General features: G+C 38.5%; 2 protein-coding genes across 2 annotated transcripts; one reads left to right on the top strand and one right to left on the bottom strand.

The window, feature by feature from the left end:
- Nucleotides 1-8,465: 8,465 nt before the first annotated feature.
- Nucleotides 8,466-8,666, bottom strand: K441DRAFT_512624 (uncharacterized protein; the record flags this gene model as incomplete). Its single annotated transcript, XM_067642101.1, is given in 2 exon segments — nt 8,466-8,585; nt 8,604-8,666. Coding segments are annotated over 2 exon segments (183 nt in total), but the record flags the coding sequence as incomplete, so codon positions are not given.
- A 1,197-nt stretch (nt 8,667-9,863) lies between these two features.
- On the top strand, nt 9,864-11,127 carry K441DRAFT_732080 (uncharacterized protein). The gene is made up of 2 exons (XM_067654242.1): nt 9,864-10,351; nt 10,573-11,127. The coding sequence occupies exons 1-2, from the start codon at nt 10,018-10,020 to the stop codon at nt 10,884-10,886; spliced, it is 648 nt and encodes a 215-aa protein (XP_067499897.1). The 5' UTR covers nt 9,864-10,017; the 3' UTR covers nt 10,887-11,127.
- The last annotated feature ends 2,833 nt before the right edge of the window (nt 11,128-13,960 follow it).

Genomic DNA, 13,960 nt, shown 5'->3' with positions numbered 1-13,960 from the left:
GCTCTATTTCTACGCTAAATTTAATTAAATATAAAGCTCCGTTAAATATATCTCACTAGGCTGGCTTTCTGCCTCTATAATTGGCTTATAACTAGTAATATTAATATTTAAGCTCGTTAACTAAGGTATAGTTAAACCTCTATTAGAGTTAATATAGTCGATTAAACTGCTTAATAAAAGGCCTTTAATTAACTACTACTTTTAATATTAATCTAGCCGTTAATACAATTATTACTATTAATTATATTATTATTTATTGCTTAACGTCCGATTCAGATCCCTATTAGGCCCACGCGGACTACTCCTTATATATATATAGGGAGAAAACTCTATTTGAGAAAACCCTATAATCTATCTCCCTACCTTTTGGGACTCGCCTACGGGGCGCCTGCGAGGCGCCTGCGAGTCACCTGTGGTGCTCTACTACCTTACTTTTTGACCTTCTTAGGAACTACTGCTGCCGTAACAAGCCTACGGATGCGCTAGTATCGTAAACTTTACTCTACCACTGTAGAGTTATTAGGGGGCGCCCGTTACTCGCCCCTCCTACCCTTTATTACTATTTCCTTTGCAACCCGGAACTGGTTTAGTACATTTTAGCTAATAAGCTACTAGGTAACCGCCTTAAGGCCTTTTTATATTAAGAGCAGTGTATTATAGTTCTCTGTGCTAGCTACTAAGAGTATTGCTTCTCGGTTAGTACGTAAGGGGCATAACAGTATTACGTGTTTTGGTGTTTGTTTTGGCCAGCTATATTTATATCTCGGGCTACCTACTAGGACACCTACCTAGTAGAGCCAGTTTTTTAGTCCTATTATTCCTGTTCTTAAGAGTGTTGCTATTATATTTTCTGCCTTTATTAGGCCTTCTTAGAGCCCTAAAGTGTTTACCCCCTATAGCATTAACCATGCTACAGCTTGGGTTCCTCTTGCCTTAGTTAGCCTCTATACCTTTGACTCCTATATACCTTTTTAGCGTTAGTTTAGCCAGTGTTATATTATAGTAGATGGTTTCCTAGCATTCTTTTATACTTTACTTTTGCTCCTTTCTCTCTCTTACTGTTGTTTTTACTAGCCTCTTACGCGTTTCCCTTCCTCCTCTATATAGGCCTGGGCCCTAAAGTAGTACTATTCTTCTTCTACTTTCTTTACCTATTTCTCTAATATGTCTTCCCTACTTTNGGGTTATTAGTTTATTCTCCTATAGGGCGCCCTAGGGTCCCTCTATAGTTTATTTAGGCGTGTTTTAATATACTTTATAACATTAGAGTTGCGTTTGTTTTATGCCCTTTATATTATAGCGGCTTTAATATATAGTTATAGGGGGGGAATATTGGCTTCCTTTTCAAGTAGTGCTGTGGCCGTTCGCTTATATCTGCCTATTATACTCTAGAGGTAGGCTATTTAGACCTTTTAGAGTGGTTTAAGGAGCGATTTGGGGGGGCCTTTCTTAGATTCTCCAATGGCCCAAATACTAGACCTATACGTTATGGTTGGCCGGATAACTGCTATATATAGTAGGCGTGACCTCTAGAAGCATAGACCCTATATAGAATTAATAATCCTAGATAATACAATATACTGTGTTTGGCCCTTATGGGCCGCTTACGCCGTATATACGCTCCACCGGAGTTTGCTGTCTACCTATACTCCTAATACCCTTAGACCCTGAACTGGTTAACCCCTAAAGCCTTAGATGCGGATTATATGCTAGAGATCTATAAATTAGTTGCGTTTTCTTATAAAGTAGATTAGCTGGTATTTCTCTGGTAAGAATTGGACTTTATATCGTTTTGCCTATTCTATATAGGTGTTATAAGCTTTCTCTAGTGTTCTGCAATTTTCTGCGGCTATTGGCCCGTATATAATTAGGTTTATATTATTAACGAAGCCTATCCCCTAGGTTGCCCCTTCCTTAAAGGAGTTAAGTAGGTTGCTTATAAAGAAAAGGAAGAGTATAGGCGAGAGGGGTGATTTTTATGGTATTCCTGTTGTAACTGCGATAGGGGGGCTTTGGTATCCGCTAAAGACTAGTGATGTTTCTTTTTAACCTATAAACCCTTAAACAAATTATATAATCCATTTTAGGAAGCCTTTTGCCCTAAGGATGTATAGGAGACGCTTATAGGGTACGTTATTGTAGGCGCCGCTAATATCTAGGCTAAGCATTAATACTATAAAGTCCCTTCGCATTGCCTATACGGATTTAATAGTAGTAGCGAGTAGCGTAAGTACTGATAGTGTTAAGCGGTTCTTTCTTACCCCTATTTAGCTTTATAGTAGTAGGTTATATTCCTTAGCCGTGTCTACTATATAGTCCGCTATTACCTTTTCTAAGATCTTACTAAGGGTGTTTTCTAAGGCAATAGGGCGGTAGCTTCCTGGGATTAAGTAATCTACTTTACCTTCTTTCCGTAGAATAACCGTTGTTATAGCTCTTCTAAGTTGCGGGTAATAGCCTATAGTAAAGTATACCCTAGCTATATCTACAAGCTAGGGTACTATAAGTGGTCCATATGTTTTTAAGGCCTTATTTAGAATCCTATCTGGTCCTAGTACTATATTATTTAAAAGGCGGCTAATAGTTCTGGCCATTTCCTCTATTGTTATGTCGCTGTTAACCCTTAAGTAAGTCACCGGTATTTTACCCGTGATATTGCTAAGGTCTACTAGAGCTGGTTAGGGGAAGAACCTTTCTATAAGGATCTTTGCCTTCTTATTATTATTGTTAGTAGCCTATAATTCCCCTACTCTTTATAGGGGTGGTAGGTGTGGGTCTTTTGCTAGGCGCCCTGCCTTTTTCTTTACCTATTTTGCTATAGCCTAAAGGCCCTTGTTATAGGGGAGGCTTAAGTTAAAAGTGTGCTTATTTATAAACTGTCTCTAGTTATTCCTTACTTCTTTCTTTAGGGTATTCTTTAACTAGTTTCTTATATCTTTATATTATCTCTCATCTTTAAGGTTATAGCTACTTATATATTTCCTTCTTGCTCATTATTGGCTGGTAATAAGAACCGCGTATTGTGCGGACTATATATATCGCGTATAGGGGCCCAGTTTTAAAACTGGGTAGTGCTCTTCTAGCCCATTTTTAATCGCTGCCTAGATCCTTTCTAGTCTTTAGTCGATTTCCTTAGGGGTGGCTAATAAGCCTCGCTTATTTAGAATTAGGTGGATTTCTTCTAGGTCTTAGAGTTATTGTTTAACTATATTAAGGAAACTATCTGTCTTAAGCTTCCTTATTGCGTATCTTTTACTACTTAGTTACGCCTTAATATCTAAATCTAGCTGTATCTAGATGGGGATATAGTTTAAGGCAAGTGCCTATTCTTCTTTAGGGTTGCACCTTTCGAGTCTCTAGTATAGGCCTTCGTCTATAAATATAAGGTCAATTGTGCTTTTAGAGGTTCCTTATTACTATATAGTTGCTTCTAGGGGGGTGGCTAACTTAAGGCCCCAGGTGTCTATAGCTCTTAGTAGGCACTCTACCTATCAATTAGCAGCAACATAGATACCCCCCTACCGCGGGTGGTGGAGGTTTATGTCTCCTAGTAGGATGGACTCTATGCCTTTGGTTTCTAGCAAGCTTATTACTAATATAATGTTCTCTGTTTATAGGACCCCTTTAACCCTAGGGTTATATATATTAATAATTTATACCGGTCCTCTATATGTCTAGATTGTTATAACTATAATATCTAGGTTAACTGCCTGCTATAACTATAAGGATAGGCTAATAGCCTTACTAATTATAAAGTACACGCATATAGCTGCTTTTAGTTCATATAGGAGCTAGAATCCTTAGGGGCAGTATGTCGATTATATATAGGTATTGTAGTACGGCTCTTGTATGGCAAGGATATAGTATTTCTCTAGGTCTAGACCGTCTAGTAAAGGCCTTGCGAGACGGTGGTTTGTGTTGCCGCAGTTGTACTATATAATGGATAGGTGGCGGACCCCCAGCAAGGGTCCTTCGCCTCTCCTTTATTTCTTACTTCTTCTATTTCTACTTTCTCTAGGATATTTAGAACTTCTATCTCTTATATCTATACCCTAGTTACTACTTATTTTATGTAGAGCTTTCTATTCCCGTGTTTTATGTTCCTACTAGCGCTTCTATATCTAAATCTGTTATTATCTTTAGTTCCTCCCCTGTTCTTACTAGCTGGCTATATACCCTTTATAGGTTGGCTGTAAATGTTATATTTACCGCGTTAAATCTAATTCTTAATTGTCCTGGTCTTAAGCTTGCTATAGCTGTCTATAGGGGTCTTCCTATAGGGCGTCCTCTCCCTTGTGTCCCCTATAACCCTTATATCCCTATACGGTCTGGTAATATCGCGCGGCGCCGCTTCTGGCCCGTTAAGGCTTGGGATGGCTAGCCTAGCCCCCTAGTACTAAAGGTAGGAAACGCTAGGAAGGCACCTGCGTCCCCCTAGCTTATTACCTATTGTTTCCATTTATATGACCTAGCGTATAGTTATTCCCGTAGCTGTTAAGCCCTTACCTTCCGCCTCCTATATTTAATGCAGTCTTCTCTTTTCTACGCCTTATATATACTTCGGTAGCAGTTTACGCATTTTGTTTAGTCTTAATTTAAGCAGTGTCTTATATTGTGGGGGCCTGTATAGTGGCCGCAGCACACCTGTGCTGCGTATATAGATTAGGTGTATCCCTATTATATATAGCGGTAGTATTGTTTTAGGCGTAGTCTATAGTTATAGAGCCTTGCGTTATATATAAGGCCATTTATAATTATTTCTTTTTAGATAAGGAGTTTTTGCATTCCTAGTATATATATACTGACGATAAGGGAGCTATACATTCGACCGGTGTCTCCCTAGTAAGTCTTTAGCGACCCTTATATCCTTTTATTGTTCTTATTATTTACTTAGTTTGTATTTTCCTATTAAAGCTATTAGATTTAGGTAATCTTAAGGCCTGGTATAAGGCGTTCTATATGTTTTACTATCTCTTATATAGTTGCTATGTTATCCGCCTAGCGTCCCTTTTCTACCCTAAGGCTTATAGGAACCGCTAGGACTTTAACTAGGTAGTCTTTACAGAGCACTTTTATGCCAATACGTTCTCCTAGCCTGTCCCCTGCCCTTATAGCTTATTTCTTTACCTATTGGTCCTTTAGGGTAACTCTAATATCTCCGCTCCTAAGGTGTTAGACTATAACTGCGTTATAAACCTCTTTATAAATCTCCGTAAGGACTTCTGTTTTTAATTATCCCCTAAGCCCCTCTACTTTTTCTATATTTGGTTATATTATAATTATATACCCGGTTATTATCTTAAGGGGGGTGGGTTCCCTATAGTATGGAAGCGCGGCTATAGCGGCCCAGGTGCGGTTCACCGGTAAGGGGGGGTTTTATTTATTTTTAATTTTGCTTAGCTATTAGAGGATTTAATTAAGGGTTTACTAGAGGGGCGCCTAAGGTTCACTAAACTAGCGGAGCCATTCTACTAGCTGTATTAGTTCGTTATAGCTAATAGTTACTCCCCCGCAATTCTGGATACTAGACGCGTCTAGTAGGCTTTATATTTTATTAGATGCCTTCTTAATAGAGGTATTTCCGCTTTATAGTATAGTATTCGCCCGTCTTTATTATGGAGGGCCGTTATTAGGCGTGGATCTGGCAGTTACGCGCGAGTGCGAGCCACCGTCGGTCGACGTGTGCCTCCCCTACGATGCATGTATCTCAGGGGGATTCTCTAGGTGTTTTTCAGGGTTCTTTTTGGTTGTTTTTGGTCTTTTTAGGCCGGGTATAGCAAGAGCTCCTACTATTAATTATAAGTAAGGCACTTAGTCTGCTAGTAATTTAGTTAATTAAGGCATGAGTATAATAAGAGGGACGCATAAGCCTATATAATTGGTAATTTATAAACGAGGATCTATGTTAGCGACTTAGTCAATCGAGACATAAGCACGGTAAAAGGGTCGCGCAAGCCTGTACGATTGGATTGTCCATAAACGAGAATCTAAAGCTAGAGAAAAGGAAAGGAAAGGATAAGCAGCAACGCAAGGAGTTATATACAATCCCTAGTCACGTAAGAGTTACGTAAGCCCTGCGTCTACCATAACGTCTACTATAGCTGCCGCTTTCTGCCAGTGCTATAATATTACCCCCCCCTCCGTAAAAGCCTACCCTTAGGCTTTATATATCCGTATTATGCCCATAGGGTGTTCTTATCTTTATGCTCTTCCGGTAGCTTATTATCTTTATTATACCAGCATTCTATCTATTTGTCTAGGTACTTTAGCGGTCCCGGTTTATTAGGGTAATGGCTATGGAATTCTTAAAGCTTATAGGGACTGCTAATAAAGTTCTATATAGGGTACTAGGTAGGATCTAGGTTATAGCCTTTCCAACTAACGTGGTACTTTAGCGTTTTCCTTACTAGCTTACAGGCCAGTATCTCTTTAATTTCCTATTCGTCGTCGCTATTGACTTAAATCGGCAGGGGGGGTTCGTTCTTTTGTCTAGGTAATAGGTCATTCGCTGCCTTCCGTAGCTTATCTAGTAAAAAGATAGGGTGAACCTTAATTAAATCTGGGAGCTCTACTTTGTATAAGTTGCCTATTTTCTTAAGGACCTTATACGGTCCTGCTATCTAATAATTAAGCTTATAACTTAGCCGTTCCGTCTTCTAGTTCTTTGTTATAACCTAGACCATATTACCTACGGTAAAGTTAGGCTCGCGCCTATACTTGTTTACCTACTATTTTATTAATTTTTGGGCCTTTTCTAGATTTGTACGGGCTACCGTCTAGGCTTCCTTTAAGCGCTTGGCGTACTGCTAGGCTTCCTTATAAGACAGTTTCTCGCGTATAGTCCGTAGTCCTTTTGGTCTATCCTAGTTAAAGCTTATTTACGGTAGATACCCTATTTCTAGTTAGATAGGTGCGAATCCCGTAAAGTTATAGGGTAGGGTCGCCTGGGCGTAGTCTATTAGAGGTAGCAGTTCGCCCTAGTTATCTTAGAAGTAGTTAATAAAGGGCCGGAGTCTCTAGTCTAAGTATTAATTTATAATCTCCGTCTAACCATTTATCTAGGGGTAGTATGCTATAGAAAGCTTTAGCCTAATTCCTAGGATTTGAGTAAACTTATTCTAGAAAGCTAATATAAACTGCGGTCCGTAGTCCGATATAATAGTATCTAGCGGTCTATAAATTCGGTAGATGTAATGGATATATAGTTAGGCCGCCTCTTTAGCATCAATATTCTTGTAATAGGGGATTAAGAAAGGGCGTTTACTAAAACGGTTAACTAAGATTATAACCATATCGTACCCGTCACGGTCTACTAGTAGTTCGTAGAAATCTATAGAGATATACTGCCAGGGGCGCTCTGGTATTGGGAGTGGCTTTAATAGTCCTAGGGTCTTATCTTGTGGAATTATAAACCTACAGCAGTCGTTACAGTTCCGTATATAACGGTTAATATCTATAACTATTCTGGGCCAGTAGTAACGGTCACCAATAATCTTACGGGTCTTATTTTTTCTAGGGTGGGCCGTAGAGACCTAGGTATGTGCTTTGGTAATAAGCCAGGTTTATAAGTTCTATTCTTTTACTACTACTAGCCGTTCCTAGTGCTTAAGTAGTCCATTTTTAAGGGACTATAGGCTGGTAATATCCTTTGCCTTTTCGCGGTACTTCTATAGAGAAGGGTCCGTATAGTTTGCTTGCAGTAGTTTATTAATAAGGTTAAATTCCGTAGGGTTGATGGGATATATCTCGGCGCTTAAAGATTTAGTATTTAGTTCTTCTTATATCCGAGGGTTAAGGTGCTCTGGTTGTAGTAACGTCTAGGTCCGTAATAAGATCTTTACGGCTATCTAGTTATTTAGGTCCTGTTTACGTCTTATAAGAGTATCCGTACGGTTAGTGGCGCCTAGCTTATATATAATTAGGAAGTTAAACTAAGATAGGATATCCGCCTAGCGCGCCTACCGGGCTATAAGGGCTTTTATTATTATAAAATATTCTAAGGCCTTATAATCTAAAACCACTTAAATAGGTTTAGGGGTCCCTTTTAGCTATGCTCGCTAGTGCTAAAAGCTATAGATAATAGCCAACATTTCTTTATTATAAATTGGGTAGTTTAGCTCCGTATCTACTATAGTTTTTAAATAGTAAGCAATAGGGTGCCATTCTCCGTTTATTTGCTTTTGGGAGTAAACGCTAGCTATAACACTATCTAAGGCATCGGTTTCTAGCATTAAGGGCCGTTTTGGGTTAAAATAGGCGAGTAAGGGAGTAGAGACTAGTCGTTTCTTAAGCTCGTTAAAGGCCTGCCTATATACGGTGTTAAAGTAAAAGGGCCGGTCCTTGTGGGTAAGTAGGCTTAGTAGCTGGGTAATCCTACTATAGTTCTTAATAAAGCGTTAGTAGAAGTTACAGAACCCTAAAAATAACTATACCCCCTTTACGGTCCTTGGGGGTACCTATTAGTTAATTACGGCCGTCTTTTCTAGGTCTGCCTTAATCCCGTTTATACTAATAATAAACCCTAGGTACTTTATATGCTTAACACTAAATTCTAACTTCTTAATATTGGCTTGGAAGCTAGCTTTCTAAAGCCGTTATAGGACTTTACAGACATGCTCTTTATATTTTAGTTCGTTTTTAGAGTAGATTATAATATTATCTAGGTATACTGTACAGAAGTCGTTAAGGTAGTTAAATAGTACGTTATTTATATATTGTTGGTATATAGCTAGTCCGTTAGTTAGTCTAAAAGGCAGTACTTTATATTTATACATTCTATAACGGGTCTAAAATATAATAAGGTCTTCTAATTTAGGGTTTATCCTAATTTAGTAAAAAGCCTAGCGGATATTAAGCTTTATAAAGATCTTAGCTCTACTTATTTAGGCTAAAGTCTTATTAAGTAAAGGTAGTGGGTAGCGGTCTTTAAGGGTCAAATTATTAAGCTTATGGTAGTCGATACAGAAACAAAGTCCTCTATTTAGCTTTTTAGTAAAGAGAATAGGTAAGTTAAAAGGGGCTTAACTAGGCTTAATAAAGCCCTTATCCAGGTTATTAATAAGATACTGCTTTATGGCCTGTAATTTGGCAGTAGATTGCTATTAGAGGGGGCTATAGCTAAGGGTAACCACCTTATCCGGCTTAATTTTAATCTTATAGTTATACGGTTAGTAAGGCGGGAGTATATCAGACACTGCTTTAGAGAAGGTATCTTTAAATTTCTAGTATTAATGGGGCAGTTTCTATTCTACTAGCTCCTCGTCTATAAGCTCGCCTTTCTCTTAGGCTAGGGCTTCTTTCTCTTTAATTATTTAATTAATTTCGTATAAGCTAGTTATAAAGGTAATGGTATTAGGCTAAACCAGGTTTTAGTAGAATCCTATAGCGCTAATATAGTAGATATTAACTGGTGGGAGGTCTGTAGGTTTCTTTACGGATATTTATTGGGCCGTATTTTGCGGTATAGGGTTTATAGTCTTCCTTAGCTTACATTTTATTTTCCGTAAGTTGTCCTTCCGGTCTATTAGTTTAGTGTGTCGTCTAATATCCCTAGCCTTTCTTTATAGCTGCGTAGGGCCTAAGTTCTCTATTAGGGACTTAGCTAGGCCACTACTAACTTCCTAAGTCTTTGGTGCGGGTGGTGTGATACAGGTAGTCTAGGGGCGGCGTAGTATACGGATCTGTTACGGATTAAGCTGTATATCCTTCTTAAAAGCCTAATCCCTACGCGTCGCATTGGCCTAGTAAACGGTGTTTATCTATAGCCGTATAAGGTTTTCTATTATAATACTAATCTCTTTTATAAAGGAAGGCGTTGGGGGTATAGTTTTGGGCTAGATAAGCTGCCTGTTCCGTACATTAAGCTATAAGCCTAAATAGGCTAGCCATTTTCTCCTTAAGATTATATTATAGCTTCTAAGGTCCGTAATAAGGAAGGGGATATTATACTGCCTTCGTCCGTTAATGTTACGGCACTGATACAGACCCTAGTCAGGGGCTCGGCCGAACCTTGGCGCCATGTATATAGACGTGTCCTTTCCTCGACCTTCTNCNAGACCTCGTCTTGGAATTCTCGTTCACTGGCTACCAATAGATTCTGTTCTTTTGACTGAGCCTTCACATTATTCCAAGACCAACAACAATTCTACCTTGCGACGAGCGCGCCTAGGCTTGCTAGGGCAAGTCAAGTGGCAATACGTTCGTTGCAGCCTGGAAGACCCGACCGACAAGAACCCGCGCCGATACGCCTGCGACCGACCGACCCTGACGCTGGCACCGTACTGCTATAGAACAAGAACGGACGCTTGCATCGTACTGCTAAGGACAAGACGCTGGCACCGTACTGCCAAGGACCAGACAACCGATCGCGCCGATACGCCTGCGACCCGACCGACCGATCGAACGACCGAACGACCGACCGACCGGAGCTATTCCTAGACGATTAAAATAAAGATATGGAAAGATACGCCTATAGCTTAAGATAGTAAGGGAGAAAGCACATTACGATCCGGACGCGTAGTGTTCCAGTAAGAGCCTGGAAAGGAGTCAGCCGGCCACTCAGAGGAGTGCGAGAACCAGACCTAGACCTATCCCTTGCTATAGAGCGCGTAGTGCAGCACATCACGTCCGATCTTGCTCGATTATCTACGTACTACCCGACCGTGCCGATACGCCGACGGAAGGACTTGACGCTGGCACCGTACTGCCACCGAACGAACCGAACCCGACCGAACGATCGTGCCGATACGCCTGCGATCCACCGACCAGCTGATAGACCGAGACCTATGTTCGACCTACTATTACCAACCAACAAGAACCGTACTGCGTACGAACCGACAACAACAGCGCCGATACGCCTGCTGTTACGATACCTACGGACCACCTGACGAGACAATATCTACCCTAAATTTTTTTTTTTTCCTCCTGACCTTCGTTCTTATATAACCCGGGGGACCCCGGGGGGGGATATTTGACGGCTCGGGGCGAGCCTTTTTAAAAGGGGGGATAGAGAGCTAGGAGACAATAGAGTTCTAGGAGGAACGACAAAGAACGGAAGGCTCCTAGCGATACGTATTACTGGCCCGGGCCGGGCTATATGGCGGCGGAACTGCAGGACTGCNATACGTATCAACCCGACGTTAGGACTAGTGCCGTACGGCCCGACGCTAGCACCGTACTGCTACCGACTTCTACTGCTCTGCCTGCAGCTGACTGACCTCTGCTGCTCTACCTGCAGCGACTATTTGGAATAGATCTATGGCTAGGAAGGAAAACTGTAATTTTTTTTCTTGACCGGGGGAANAACTACAAAGCCTGAGGGCAGGCTTTACTGAAGGGGGGGGTGATGTTACGGCACTGATACAGACCCTAGTCAGGGGCTCGGCCGAGCCTTGGCGCCATGTATATAGAGAGTCTGAAGGTCGGAGAGTGTAGCCGAAAGCTCCGGGAGTGTTTAAATACGCCACGTCGCAAAATCTTATACTTGATGAACTTTAGCCCCGTGCGCGTACACCTAATAAGCTTTTAATATAAAATTCTTTAAAATTATTGTGATTAATATATTAAAGCTATATATTATCATATAATATTGCAATTATACCCTATCTTTGGCGTATTTAAGATTGTGCAAATCTTAGTATTAAAAATGGCTAATAATACGTAAGCATCCTGAAGTGCGCAAAGATGTATCTAGGATAGATTAATAATGTATCTAGGATATAATCTAGGTACCCTTGCGTACTTACCTATCTCGGGTAGTTCTTCTATACTACTGCCAATAGAAGAAACTTAGCCTTTAATTGAAGACTTGGAATAATTACGGGAGGACTTCTTCTATAAAGGGCAACGGGTGCAGGAGGAATGCACATGTGTAAACATTAAAGACGGTAATTAGGATATATCCAGCTTATATTGGGAGTACTATTAAGATATTTAATCCTAAATGCCTATGCTACAATAATCTGCCAACGCCTCTTCTTTAATGATAGTAGTAAGTAGAATTATATAACGCGAGCTATATATAATATATAAACTAATTATCTCTATAATATAGCTAGGCTTAATATTAATTATATAAACTAGATCGCTTGCAGTAGAAAGACTTATATTTAGTTAAGAGATACCGGAATATCCTATGTCCTCTAAGCACGGGATTGGATATATTATAGATTTGTCTGGCCTATAGCTAAATAATAAGAATATTATAAAGATGTACGAAAATGTAAGACACTATATCCTAGATAGATTCTATATATAACTTGGTTCTAATATAGATAGATGTAATACTTATATATATTAAAGAATAAAATGAGTATAATATACCCTCTTCTTGGCCTCTAAAAGTGTTTTAGAAGACAGATACCCTATTTAGGCGTGTTTTGTTGCGAATATTTAGACCCTTAACTATAAAACTTTTATTACGAGTAAATTATAGTAGAGGACTGGGAAAGAATACGTAAATTACAAGAAAAAGTATAATATATCTATAATATTATGCTACTATATCTAAGTTATAATATAGACGTCGCGAACTCTTATACATTTCCTTGGTGATTTAATAGAATTAAATTAAGATAATATTAAACGAAGAGACATAAACACGTAAGACATTTATTTATATTATCTATTTTTATTAATATATATATAGGCTTTATAATAGTATTTGTTATGCATTTTAGTACTAGATTGCCTATATAGAGTAAAGTGCTAGTTATAAGCTATATCTTTATATTATAAAGTATACGGTTAGTATCTAATAGATTCTAAATATATTACTACTATAACTAAGCTATAACTAGTTACTTATAGATAGACCCGTGGTAAGTATATACTATACTAAGGGAAGTTGAACACAGAACTATGAAAAACACTACTGAAAGTCTCTTTCTTCAGTTTTAAGATACTTATTAAAGTATTTAAGAGATTTACTTAACTAAGGCTATTAGGGTACCCTAGAAACCTGTGCAGCGGTAAAGCATAGGAAGAAAAGATTAGATAATTGCGGTAAGTTATTATAATATATATATAACTATGATATAACTATAATATAACTATGATATAACACTAATATATCTAGGTTGTAACCACGCCTAAGGGCCTGGAAAATGGGTACTAGCCCTATATAACGTGGAGTTTAATTATATATAGCTAGATAATATTAAGGATTGCCCTTATGTTATTTTAACTTCTTATAGTAAATATACGCATCCTCTAGCGCCTCTGTTGAAGGTTCTAATATAGCTTATTAAAGAACTTTAATAATAAATCTAGCGATAGTTGGGGCTAGGGCTTACTCTAAGTATGTTATATCTAAGCTATATTAATGCTCTATCCTTACTCTATTAGGCTCTTTTATATATAGCCCTTTAATAAAAGAGTTTTGCGAAAAATATAATGTTACTAGCCTTTTAAGCCTTTATTAAAGCCTAGCAAATCTTGATAAGATTTAATATATAATTAAAAAGTAATAGCTTTTATTATTTCTACAAGGTTAAGATATATAAGGGGTAATATTTAAAAAGCATCTGTATTATAAAACTGGTCCTGGATATATATAAGATATATTCCACGAAAATGGTAAGCTAATAATTATATGCTTTTAAAAAGGCCAGGTAGAAATACTATTAATGTTAAAAATGTTTAAAATTGATATGTTGTTTAAACGAGTTGGTATAGCTGGGCTAGATAAGGTTGTAATTGCTGTAAATATCCCTGGAATTAATAAAGGTATTATATAACCTAGTTATATTACGGTTATATCTTTATTCTAATAAGGCTATAGTTATTATACTAATAAGAGTTTTTGTAAACTAAGCCATGGGCCGATTAGTAGAGATGTATTAATAACTTTTTTATACTATATTCCGCTTATATAAGAATTGCGGCTATCTAACTTATTAGAGTTATATCTATAAACGTGGATTTTATGTAGCTCTTATGGATATGGATAGGGCGTAGGTAA

Source organism: Cenococcum geophilum (genome assembly GCF_001692895.1).
Source record: "Cenococcum geophilum 1.58 unplaced genomic scaffold K441scaffold_47, whole genome shotgun sequence".
In the NCBI taxonomy this organism is placed as follows: Eukaryota; Fungi; Ascomycota; class Dothideomycetes; order Gloniales; family Gloniaceae; genus Cenococcum; species Cenococcum geophilum.
Note: the sequence above shows the minus strand (reverse complement) of the source record. Positions and strands in the feature narration are given on the sequence as shown.